This window comes from Accipiter gentilis, chromosome Z, assembly GCF_929443795.1.
Source record: "Accipiter gentilis chromosome Z, bAccGen1.1, whole genome shotgun sequence".
NCBI lineage: Eukaryota > Metazoa > Chordata > Aves > Accipitriformes > Accipitridae > Astur > Astur gentilis.
The window spans coordinates 68622795-68635775 of NC_064919.1; the positions used below are offsets into that span (position 1 = coordinate 68622795).

The 12981-nt window shown below is 35.3% G+C and overlaps 1 protein-coding gene across 3 annotated transcripts in view; it reads right to left on the reverse strand.

Annotated features, from left to right (window-relative positions):
- Window positions 1-317: 317 nt before the first annotated feature.
- Window positions 318-12981, reverse strand: part of IL31RA (interleukin 31 receptor A) — a 37837-nt gene continuing 25173 nt past the window's right edge. For all 3 annotated transcript variants that reach the window (XM_049796209.1, XM_049796207.1, XM_049796208.1), the window contains exons 11-16: window positions 11508-11609; window positions 10013-10159; window positions 7295-7435; window positions 5842-5935; window positions 4227-4305; window positions 318-3397 (exon numbers count right to left, since the gene is read on the reverse strand). In XM_049796209.1, coding sequence (XP_049652166.1) covers window positions 2798-3397; window positions 4227-4305; window positions 5842-5935; window positions 7295-7435; window positions 10013-10159; window positions 11508-11609 — 1163 coding nt within the window. In that variant the 3' untranslated portion in view covers window positions 318-2797. The remainder of the gene's footprint in view (window positions 3398-4226; window positions 4306-5841; window positions 5936-7294; window positions 7436-10012; window positions 10160-11507; window positions 11610-12981) is intronic.

Sequence of the window (12981 nt, forward strand, 5' to 3'; positions counted from 1 at the left end):
CACCTGAGAGATTAATTTTCTGCATTTTAAGGAGGGATAGAAATGGGCATTTTTCAGATCAGTGATGGTGAAGTGAAATCTAAGAAAACTGCTCTCTAGGAATAATGACATGAGGTGTTCTATAAAAAAATGTATCAAAAATGCTGAAGTATTGTAATGTCCAACCTGCCATTGCTACCGGACATTATAAAAACGGAATAACTATATACCCAATCTATTTGTGGATCCCTCTCAAAATAGGATCATACTTCTAAATGAATATGAAAATCTAAAATGTCTAAATGGTGTATTTAGTAAAAATTGATAAAAACTTTTCCATGTGCTCTCAGTTTATTTTTTTCATCGTTCACAGCATTAGTTTGAAAGACAAATTGTAAAAGGTCAGAAAGAGTACAAATCTGAATGCAAAACAAACCAAGTCCAAGAAGCTGGCATTCCAAAGCATGGGCAAAACGCAGCCCTAATTTCTGAGATGTACTAAGCACACTTATTACATTACTCCTTCTCAGACAAAATAATGGGCAAGAAAATCAGAAGTGAGGAGAGAAAAGCAGAATAGCAACAGAGAAGGAAATAAAATGGGATAGAAAAGCAGGTTATTACTTACCCTCCAGAAGCTAATAGATGTTACAGAGAGACCCTACACAAACCACCCAGCAAGAACGTCCCCTTTCTAAACGATCTCTTAAAGGTTTCATTACTTTTATTTTTTACCTAACTCAACCATGAAACTCAGAGAATGCAGCTTTCACATGGCTGCTAAACAATTCCTAGACAGGGCCCAAAATACATCTCTATCTGTTTATTTTCAAATAATCTTGTGATATTAAAACAAATACTGAGATTTAAGGGGAAAAAAACTGCTGTGTCTGAGTCAGTGACTTCTGAATGCTAGGAAATGGCAATGTAGCTGTGAGTGAGAAGTCTGGAAGCGAGTGAAGCAGGAGCATTGACCCAAGCAAAGCTGTGTCCCATGCTCATTTCAGAGCATGACTTAGATAAGTAAGCAATGGCTTTTAAGAACAAATATACATACATTTTGGCTTATAGCACTGTGGTTGGGAAAGTGATTTAACAAACTTGGGGGGGTGGAAATCAGCGTTGCTGTACAAGGAACATTTGCAGAAATTACTTTCTCATTCTTTCTTGGAAACTAAACAAACATTGCTATAAGTAAAAGCAGCTTCCAAACTATACATTAAAAGCCTACATGCAAGCTTTACCCTATTTTCCCCAACACAATGCAAGTAAGAGCCAGTACATCCAGGGTAAGGCTCAGCCTCCTCATTCATGCTGGACGATGTATTTTCCATTCTCCCACTCCTCTTCCTGCACAGAAAGGAAAGGCTTTCTATTCCTATTCACATTTGTCTCTCATTTTCTATCCCCATGACTCCTATATCTTTTTCACTCCTAAAGAAGTCTGTAGTTATGCACAAACAAGACTGATAATGTCAAGCCTTTAAATACTGTGAAAATAGTTCGAAGTCTTAAAATCACTATATGCCACATGTCATACTGAACACCCCTTTTCAATACATTTTACTTAGAGTTGACTCTCCTTCTCTTTTTTTTTAACATATCATTTAACAAGAGTATATATTTTGTTAAGAATTTTACAGTAATAGCCTCTTTCCTGCTGAAAAAAAAATAGTGTGATGGAGAGCTTCCTGCTTAATTGCTGCTGTATAAAATGGAAACTACAAGTAGTTTTATGACTTATCAAAATCATAAAACAAATTACGAAAGTTATAGCCTTCAGGTAGAAATCTCCAATCCTAAATCAGTTACCAGAGGATATGTGGAGATATTTTGTAAACTTGGGGGTTTTTTCAATACCTCCCAGAAAAATAATTTCCTAAATATAAACTCAATGTTTATTCCAGCACAAGATGCTATATTTAGTTGAATTTTTTTTTCAGTCCAAAATATCAAAACCTCAACTAGGAAACACAGTTTTAAACTGGGAGAAATTAGAGGCAAAGGAACAAGATAAGAAGATATCCTGCAGTAAACAGAGTTTTAAAAGGCAGTAAACAAAGAAGAGAGAACAGCAGCACAAAATGCAGAGGATGATTAAAAACATAAGAGAAAGGGAAGGAAGCAACAAAGCCAGCATAATCCTACCTGTTCCAAAATGCAGATAAGTCAATAGCATATACATAACAAATAACCTCTCAATAAAGACACAAAAACTATAAATGAAACCACTAATTCAAGAGTCAGGATGCAAAAAGACAATTACTGAAATCTACCAAGTATTTGCAGAGCAGGAGGAACACTATACATAAAATAAGATATAAAACAATCGAGGGAAATAAGAACAGGAAAGTAGGTCTACTCCACGTGACTTAAGGAAGGATTCAACAGATCCCAGCTCTGTTCAAGTCAGTCCCCAGTTCCCCAGCAATGCTGAGCCATGGGAACTGGTTGCCCAGCGGAAAATCGGTGAGCTGCTTGCACTGCTGGATGCTCTGGCAGTAAAGATCAGTTTGTTTCAGCAGACTGATATGGGAGAACTAAGAAGAAATAAGAAAAGCTACTTCCTTTGCCTCACTACTGGCACATCTATCTGGTAAAAAAAAACAAAAAGCAAAAAAACCCCCACCCCACACTGAAAGTGAACCCTGATGGGTATAAACACAGTGCAAAAAATTACTTCACAGCTGTTCAAAGGAAGAGGGTGTTTTCACCCAAATTAACTGAGATCTGCCAGGTTAGAACATATGAATACATATGAGCAGCAGTGCCAAGATACATATCACAGGGGGACTTTACAAAGGAAAGTTTTCTCACGCTAATGAGCTGTGGCCAGCCCAAACATGTCCAGTGTTATGTAAGACTGTCCTGCAACATTTTGCTGAAAAGGAGGTAAGACAGCTGACTGGCTTTTGGGTTCATTCTTACTGTGTTCTGGCAAGTTCTCAGAAACAAGAAATTCCCTTGTTTTAACAGAATTTTTAAGGTATGGATTGAACAGTGCTTTTTCACTGAAATCTTCCAGCTTTAAAACTTCTTCATTATCATCTTCTTCATTTTTAATTGAAGTCTGTTGGGATTCACATAAATCATCTTCCAGCATTTCTATAGGGTGGATCTCCTTCGCTGGTATCAAAGCTGAATGCGTTTGACTTCTGATATCTTGATTGGTAATTATATAAGGCATGGATGGTGAAAAACATTTTGCAACTTTATTTTCTTCATTATACAGTATCTTTTTATCTCCATTAATCATGCCTTTTGTATTAATATCAGTACATTCAGAAACATGGTTTTCACAATTCATTAGTAGTGATCCTTCCTGACTTTCTTCAGGGAAACAATGTTCCAAAACACTTATGTCTTCACAGTCTATGGTTTTAGCCTCAGGTGTCACTCCCTTCAAAAATGAATTATTCTGTCAGTACAAAGAGATAAATTGGAAAGTTACATAGGGATAGATAATGTATTAGTTTATTTTTTAATATATAAAATATTGCCATTTGAGCTCTGTTTGACTCTTAAGTTTTAAGATTGCATTAATAAAGAGTTCATGTGCATTTCAGCTGGGATTCAGTTATATGTGAACAAGTACTAAAAATGACAATGTTATTCTGCCCATTTGTTAAACAATTTCGTATTAGGTTTTCTGTGCTAACTAAAATAAGGAGTTTCAATGAAGACTTGGAATCAGGCTTGGACCGTTCCCATCTTCTCCACTCTAATGAGCCATTTTTCAGAAAAAAGTTTAAATCCCATTCTCCACAGATTACACTTTCTATGTAAACCTGACCGACACCACTTCATTCAAATAAACATCAAAACTTTAATAAGGAATAAATATCCAACAATAAAAAAGATGGAAATGTTAGTACAATAATATACACCAAATTTTACTATATGTTGCACTGCATTTTTTGGTGGAGAAGGGAGGAAATATCCAGCTGTGGGAATCTGACTCAGTAGACTCAATAATCCAAGCAAATGTAATTGACTTTATTTAATAAAACATGTTGACCAATCACTTTATAAATTCAAAACATTTCTCATTATCATATAAGAATTAAATGAATATACATTATAAAGATGCATCTATTAGTTTGAAATACAAGGAAAAGCATTTTACAGCACTTGAACAGAAGAATAAAACTCTACAGGTTTTTTTATTTAGTCATAAAATGACTGTCAGAGAAAGATTTCTCTCTCCATTTGATCCCTTCTTTAATACATGAAATTGCAATTTTTACCATGGATGTATCAAAAGGCCACTCCACTGCAACGCTCTCTGCAGGGTTGGGTATATCAGGCCAGCAAACTTTTTTAAACCTATCATTGAGAAAAGAATTTTAGTCAAATGATGAAAGAGATGGATTATTAAGAATAAAATGAACAAATCTCCAGAAAGCTCAAATATTGCTAAAATATCAAACTTTCACAAAAGAAGTCTTTCCTGTATTAACACAGTATTTTTAATTAAATTTGTCTTCCCTCACATTCATCTTTATTACAAAAGATCTCAACAAATAAAAATCTGGGGCTACAGAGAGGGTCACTGCAGAAAAATTACTAATGCACAAAAGTCTTTTTTTTTTATTACATAGTAGATCAAATATTATCATGCCAAATTAAGGCTGTACACAAAACCTGACATGATCATGTTTCAGGGTGGTTCTTCAGTGAAAAGCCACCTCACGTAAACTTTGCTCTAGGAAAGCATCCCTAGCACTATACCACACTAGAGCTATGCTGAACTCTTACAATAACAGCAGATAAATGATGCTAACTGACATTGTAGCTTATAACTGTCCAACGGAATAGTAAACAGGAAACAAAATGAATCACTCATTGATACTGGGTACACACGCAAGTGAATGAAAACTAGGCCATAGCTTGACTTTTCACATTGCAATTTGATCTACACTCAACTACATCTCAAAGTATTCTCCAGAATCAAAGTATAATTTCTTACTATTGTAAAAATTCAGAATACATGACACAGATGAAGATGTAAAGAGCTGGGAATTATACTTAACTACTTCAGCTATACTTATTACCTGATGCTTTGCATGACAACAATCCAATAGCTTAGAACACCCCAAAACAGTTAATAGTTAATAATTCTTATTAAGCTTCAGCCAAACAACCTAGTCACTTTTCATGCTAAAGAAAAGCACATTTTATAACCTTAAAAATCTTCAGTCATATTCCCATGCTCTGAGGAAGCAATTTAAAATTTAGCAGGGGACATATGTGATGGCAGATAAAAGGATTATGAATCATGTATAGATAGGGATCCATACTAATGAATCAGGCATCCAAATGCTTTCACATGATGCAGTTTCTAGTTTCTTCATGACTTCGTTATAGCTCAAGGGAAGTGTCACAAACTAACGAAATATTGAAGTAGCCAAGATAAGTGATAGGTGTTATATGAAACGTGTTCTAGTGATGTACTAGCAGATACATTAAAAGTGCCTGGGAAACTTTATTTTTGGCATTATTAACTTTCCAGTAACTGACTTAAAGTATGCTCTCCTCACTTGATTGACCATGGAACTGCAAATGGCATGTAGCATTTTCCATAAACTGATACAGGTGATAAGTAAATCTGTTTATCCTGTTTCTTTTGTTGCAATTTACTGCACTTTCTAAAATTAGTACTTTTTTTTGGACTGTAGCACATTAACTGCAGTTACAAGATAACCTGTATGCTTAGTTATTTGTTACTCCCAATTGCTTATTTTCTTGATTTGACATTGGTTTGGAACCCAACAAAAGCATTTATAAAATATATATAAATTTGCCTTTTACAAGTTAAAATTAACTGATTGCATTGTTTTAGAAAGTAGAAAATGTACTCACGCATGTTTTTTCAAAATGCATGTTATCCAAAGGCCTAACAGAAACAACATGCTTACTCCAACAGGTAGAGCAATGAAAATAATATCTTCTTTATCTTTAGAGGCAAAAAAAAAAAAAAAAAAAAAAAGAAACCACAGATATTTATTATTTCTTCATGGATTCGCTTAAGAGAGCTAATTTTTAACATCCAAGTCACCCAATTAGCACAATTCTAAAGCGCTCTGTCAAAACTAGCCAAAATTACTCAGACTACTGTATGGTACTCATTGTATGACGTGTCAAAAGACAGGTATTTTGAATCCAACAAGTCACAGTTACTGAGCCAGAAAAGCAGCTCATGATGAGACTTCTCAGGATCTCAGGCATAGGTGTATTGCATTTTAAAGTTTCCTTTAGTAATAGAATCGCACAATAATTCAGATTGGAGGGGACATCTATAGGTGACCTCGTCCAACTCTGAAATTAGAATCGTATTGCTTAGGGCCATACCAAGAAAACCTTTGAAAGTCACCCAGGATGAACAGTCTACCACCCCTCTGGGCACCTGTTGTTCTAGAGTAACCTAAAACTGCCATATAGTGCCACTTCTACCTGTAACTGCAAATTAAATAGTAAATTCAACACAGGAGATAGATTTTAAATACACAAAAAATACTCTGACTGAAACATTGCACAGATTTCTGAGCTAGTTTCCAAGTACCTGCCAGAGGTAGGTACTGACAGCAATAGACACCAGACCTCAGCATAGTCTAACTTAGCTTGCATTTGAGTAGCAAATGAGCAGATGAATTTACAGGCAAAAAATAAATCAGCTTCAAGTCCCATGACGAATTTAAGGATAGCTCATGCACTTCTTTATATTTCAGTTTGGCCACCACTACAACAATTTATGTATGTATTGAAAACACTCTTCCAGAAGCAGAAATGAGGAAGTGTCTGAACTTCTGACCTGCAGCCATCAGACCAAGCTCCTTGGTAAAATCTGGCTAAAACAAATAGTAAGAAATAGGAAAAGATACTTATACACACACACTGGCCACAACCTGTGTGCTCATTTATTAGTTAAGCTTATACAGCCGAAGAGATGCAACACAATGCACAACTATTCTAAATCTAGTATCTCATACGGAAGTATCTGCTTTTTAGTGTTAGGCACCCCATCCCATAATTGACAGCATACAAACTGTTGGTCCCACAAACATCCATAGTATTCCACAGCTTTATTGACAGGAAAATAAAGATTTGGGGGTTTGACTTCTAATCTTGAGGTTTTAGTCTGTGAGATGAACTGTGAAATCGAGTTAAATTCAGCTAGTGTTGGTAATTCTTCCTTGTTTTGTTTAACACTAATTGAGAAAAAAAAATTAACAAATACCTAAACAAAAATATCCTATATTTCTTACTCCCAAACCTGTTTTTAAAATAGTAATAATTAACCTGGAATATTACTTACTGAATTTCAAAGTCTTGAAGGTTTTTGGCTCTCCACTGGTTCCACCAGCTTCATTGCTTGCCATGATATAGACAGTATATTGTGTATTAGCCTGTAAGGACTTCAGTCTGTATTGCAGAACATCAGAGTTCACGGTTTCATCTTTTTAGGAGAAGATTTATGTCAATAAACACAAAAAATAGTGTTGTATCAGGGAACGGTACACTTACTTAGCATCTTTTACAATGATAGATCTCAAAGTATCTTAAACACAACTTGAAATACAAAGTGACCTTATCAGTCCTTTGAGAGGGAAAACTTAAGTTACTAAACAGTGTTTATCAATGCTACTTAAAAGTTTAGGGCAAAAAAATAAACCATTATGTATTTACTTTTAAAAATAAATACACTTTTTTTTTTTTTGCTTATATTAAATATAGACAAATTATGATCTCCTGTAGTTTATTTTATCATTGAAAACAGTGCTTTGAGAACTTTATCTCCCAGAACCTACGCTTGGAAATTAAGAACTTAAAATAGTTTCGCAGCTCATTAAATTTAACTATCTTTCTAGCACATGCAGTTAGACACTGATCATCCAAAAGGCTGCAATTGATCAGCACTGGGATATCACCCCAATAAAGTCAGAGGAAAGCCAAAATCAACAGGATTTTTTTTTCCAAGTTTAAAAACACTTTTCTGAGTAGAACTCAACATTTCCAATACCTTCTCCATTACTGGAATTAGTATGGTGCGCTTCACTTTTAAATTTTTTTAAGCAGGGCATATAAAACATTCTATGTCTACAAACAGCATTAAAAGCGTGTTCATATTATGAAACTAAAGTTACTAAAATATATTCTGGTGCATCAAGTCAAAGCCAACTCATGTCATCATTCAGTTCAGTCAAGAAACACTCAGGAAATAGATACACTGCAATATGCCCTGAGATTAAACCACCTGAGTTTCTCTTAAATCAAGGAGGGGAAGGTAAAGTTCTGGAGTTAAAAGGCCATCGGTGAAGTCAGAAACTTGGCACAAACTCCATGTTCTACTTTTATCAAAAAGATGTGACATCACAGAAGCCTCAAAAAACATCAGTACAGTAGGGTTTTGCCATTTAAATTGAACTCCCTTGAGTTGCTATTTAAAACTAAATTTCCTAAAGAAACGAACCTGAACCCTTAAATGGGCAAAGTCTGCTTTACGTCAGAAGTAATATGGAGATCTACAGCTCCATAACATGAGACTGCATGTCCTGAGGATGACCCCACACAAAGCAGTCAGCATTAAATTACTCAGAAACCAACACAGCAGGAAAAATTGCATGTAGACAACTGAATCTCACAGAAATAATCAGCTTCCTCTTTCTAATTTAAAAATTACCAAGAATGCTCTTGCCCTGGCTCCAAACTGGATATCCAGAAGCAACTGAAGACATCACAAGATTTCTAAGTTTGAGATCTTTTTTAAAAAAAGATTTTGTTAGGTGTCTGCTAACAGTGATGTCTAAAACAAAGAAGGAAAAAGAACCATTTCTGAAGCACTGAATGATACAACAGCATTCTTCATAAACTATACAGGAAGAACAAATTCAGGTCACCAAAACACTTCTCGTAAAAGATTCTGCTGAGATTTAGGCTAGAGAAGTTCTGGATAGATAGGATTATACTGACACCTTGTATGAATAGTACTCTTTGAGGTAGGAGATTACAAATATGCTCAAAAAGTCACGCTGTCAGCCTCCACAGTAGAAAAACAGTACCAAACACAGAAAATCAAGCACATTTGAAGAAATTAACCTAAAAACTATGTCCAAATAAACTATTTCTTGGCAACTTATTTTAGCTTCTTGGCTATAGTTTGCTATTTTGCTTTTATTATAAAACTGACTGTAAAAACATTTTTACCAGAAAATTTCCACCATACTGTTCCAGAAGCTGAGGGCTTGGGAAAGGAATCCTTCCAAGGACATGCATGGAACTTAGAAATTCACTGAATCCTCACAAGGTTCAAATTAATGAATTTGCACTAGATCTATGACTCTCCAATATATTTTAGCTCCACTTTAGCTCCTCTACTTCTGCCATTACTTCTTCCATTGGCTTCAGAGGTGTGTCACAATGGAAGAGAGATTTGAAGATGGAAGGAGACTAGTACATACGTAAAAGAGGAAACCAGCAAGTATCTGACAAATAGGACTCTCTCATTTGGCATAATCCTGCAAATTTGATTTTTTTACTGCTAACAGAGAACAATCTGCAAAATGTCTCTCATATATCAGTTTCCATCCTGGTCTGGAAAGGGAAGAGGAATGATAGTGCTGCCGTACACTGACTATATTTATCACCTGGAGATCAATCAGATTTGCATCTGAGAAGCAGAAAGGACTATGTGGTCAACAGTCATGGCTGTACTACCATGGGTAGTACAAAACTAATAGTAAAAAAGATTAACTGAGAGCAAGCAGTGCTGTGCAAAATAAGTTCAGAACAAAGAAACTGAGCAAGAATACATGTGTAGTATTAAAGCAGGGACTATTGACTAGAATACCCCATCATTTCAATTAAACCTAAAAATTTTTTTAATCATTATGTAAGCCACATTTTAGTACCAGTATTGTCAGACATATTTATAACATACAATAACAAAGTGTGCAAATAACTATGAAAATAACTATCTTCAGACATCAGATTGTCATAACCCTGTTGAAAGCGTTAAAGTTTAATCTATACTTACTCAATTCTTTTCCATCTTCAGGTTTATAAAATATTGTATAGTTACGGATAAATCCATTTCTTTTTTCCTTTGAAATCTCTTTCCATTTTATTGTAACTTCATTTTTCCCTGGAATGCCTGTGTCAGCCACAGGTCCTTCTGATGGCTCTACACAGAAGTATTATAAATTAGAAAAAGTAGTAAAACAGTCTAAAGTACCACAATGTTATCCATCTGTGTTATTTCACACCTACCAGTAACATCAGGGCAACAAACGTACAAGTAAGTCATCTTAGTGCTCTGATACAGCCCTTAACTTTTCTCACCCTCTTTAATGTGTGATTTCTTCTGATTAATACTCCCCCTCATCTATTCTGGAATTTGCATAGTTTTCAATGTTACTGCATCCAAATACCTCAAGATCGTTAAAAGGCTCTATCCTCACTACATTAGAGAGAGATCAAGAGGTAAAACATCCTTATGCACTCTCGGGGGAACTCCAGTGCAAGGTCACCATGTATGCAGGATGTCTCTGGCTGAACTGAGATTCAACTGGGGTCTCCAGCACACCCAGTCTTTGCCCATCGCATTAGACAAAGTCTTTCTACTTATGCAAGACAAACTCATGTGCATTGCTCCTAACTTTGAGGCAAGAGTTCTCTGTGCTTCAGTTTTAAAACATGTATCTTCCTTCCCATCCTGTGACAACCATTAATTTGGTCACAGCTCCCTTTAAATAGGAAAGCACTTGAAATGAAGTTGTAACTGTGCTAGTTAAGTATTACTCAAACATACAATACTCCCTTACCTCCTCCTAGTAATTAATGTTGTTTAGTAGTGCATTGTACTATGAATGTGTGCATGCACACTTGCGCAGACCTACATACTCACACACACAAACTGACATTTGCACCTGAAATCTTAAAATTACCAGTAAACTACATTCTTACAGCTGGCTGAATAGAACACTGAATTCACACTTAACTTCTACAAATAAAGAAACACTCCTCCCATCCCCACCCGAAACGCTACTTCATCCACAGTTTCTATGCAATCACAAACATCACGGCTTCTTACCATTTTTTATGTGCAGGGCTGCAAACATTTTGTTACATTATAAATTTTAACAAAAAGCAAGCTTTTCAAACCATCCATTTAATTCTGTGAGTAGAATTTCCTCATATATTAGGACTGGTAAGCACAGACAAGCATTAAAATCAAGTCTAATTATATATCTAAACAAGCTGTACCATTTCAGAGATACCCAGTTTAAAAAACTGTTTCATGTTTGTAGCTATACTCTAAGTGCTTTGTATACAGTATGTAAACTTTACAACAAATGAGTGGATTCAAGCACCAATGTACCTTTATTACAAGATTCAATTTTCTTTACTGAACAATTCAGGAGCTGATCTATGAACAGAATAACCCCAGTACCAGATCACTCAAAGATAATACACGCTGAGAGACAGACTACAACACACCTTTCACAACATCATTAGTTTAAAATACGTACTTTTTTCTTGAACATAAGTTTGTACTGAATATGGAGCTGCTACTTTATATCCATAAACAGGGTACACTGAGATGTTATAGCATATAAATGGTTCAAAGTTTTCTGTAAAGGAAAAAAAGGAATATTTACATACAATTCTCTATGTAAAATTAATACGATGAAAGTAGAATAAATCACAGTGTAGGTCTAAACATACTGTTACAGACCTCTATTTTCTTCAACTTTTTAGCAAGCACAATTTATATTTACTGCCTCAAATACTCATTACTGCCCTTAATGCAATGAATTTTATGTAGTAGTATTCATAAGAACACTTGGTTTCTGACTCATTTTTCATGAGAAATACTTTGAATGAGTAATTATACTTCAGCTTTATACAGCTTCTCTATTACTCATCTCATGACAGTTTAAGGTTTTGGAGAAAGTTTTTATTTTCAAATAACCAGTATAAAATGATACTTTCAGGAATATTTGTAATTTCACATATCTTTAGGTTTACTGCTTTGCAGAAGAGAGTTTTGTCTCATGTAAACAGCTTCAAAGGCATAATGGAGCCCCAGCTCTTAACTCGACATTAATGTTCAAGTTATGCCAACTGCAGATCTGCTTCTAACCAGCTTGACTCAAAAGTACAATTGTACAAGTGAAATCTCTGCAGTAGAATTTTATGTGTTTCAAGACATAGTTCAGGCTTCTGGAAACAAAGTTTTGAGCTCTGAACAATCCAGCAGCCAAATAATCAATAGGGTGCATGCCCTACTTACAAGCAAGTCTCATCAACTCTCGGAGGACACATATGTGGCTTTACACCGTGCAGGATGAAACTCGTGTAAAGGGTTTCCTAGACCATTCCTCCTCAAGCTCTGCAGCTTGTTCAGCAAGAATAATGGCTATTGACAAATCCCTGCATTGTATCAGCTCTGCTGCTTTTTCAGTCCCTTACACCTACTGCAAGCAGAAGTTATGATGGCCCACATATCGTCCTTAAAATAATTCCACAAAAGAATGCTAGAATCAGGCCTGAATAACAATGTCTGAATTTGCCTTGACATTTCTAATGTGACTTGTGCTTAGGGTAAACAAAGATCTCCTAATAATGCTGAGCAGGAAAGCTGTTTTTTTTCAATACACTGAGAACAGCTGTAAATAGCATTTATTACTCACAGCAAATTGCTGAAACAGTGCAATTTTCAGCAGACTCACCCATCGCAGTTCAATGTGTAATAAACTGCTCTTGAATTTTACTTCAAGCAGATTTTGTTTAATTTGGTTTACTGTAGCACAGAAACAGTATTTAAATAACTCTTGTCTAGGCCAGTAAGACAAATTTCATGGGCAAGCTAGCTACATTCATCATTAACAAACCGAATGTTCCTTTTCACTTCAGAAAATGCAGGGTACTTGTTTTCTGAAAACTTTGGAGATTCTTCTTCCTTGGTGTAGCATTCAGAAAGATCCATATATGAACAAGAAA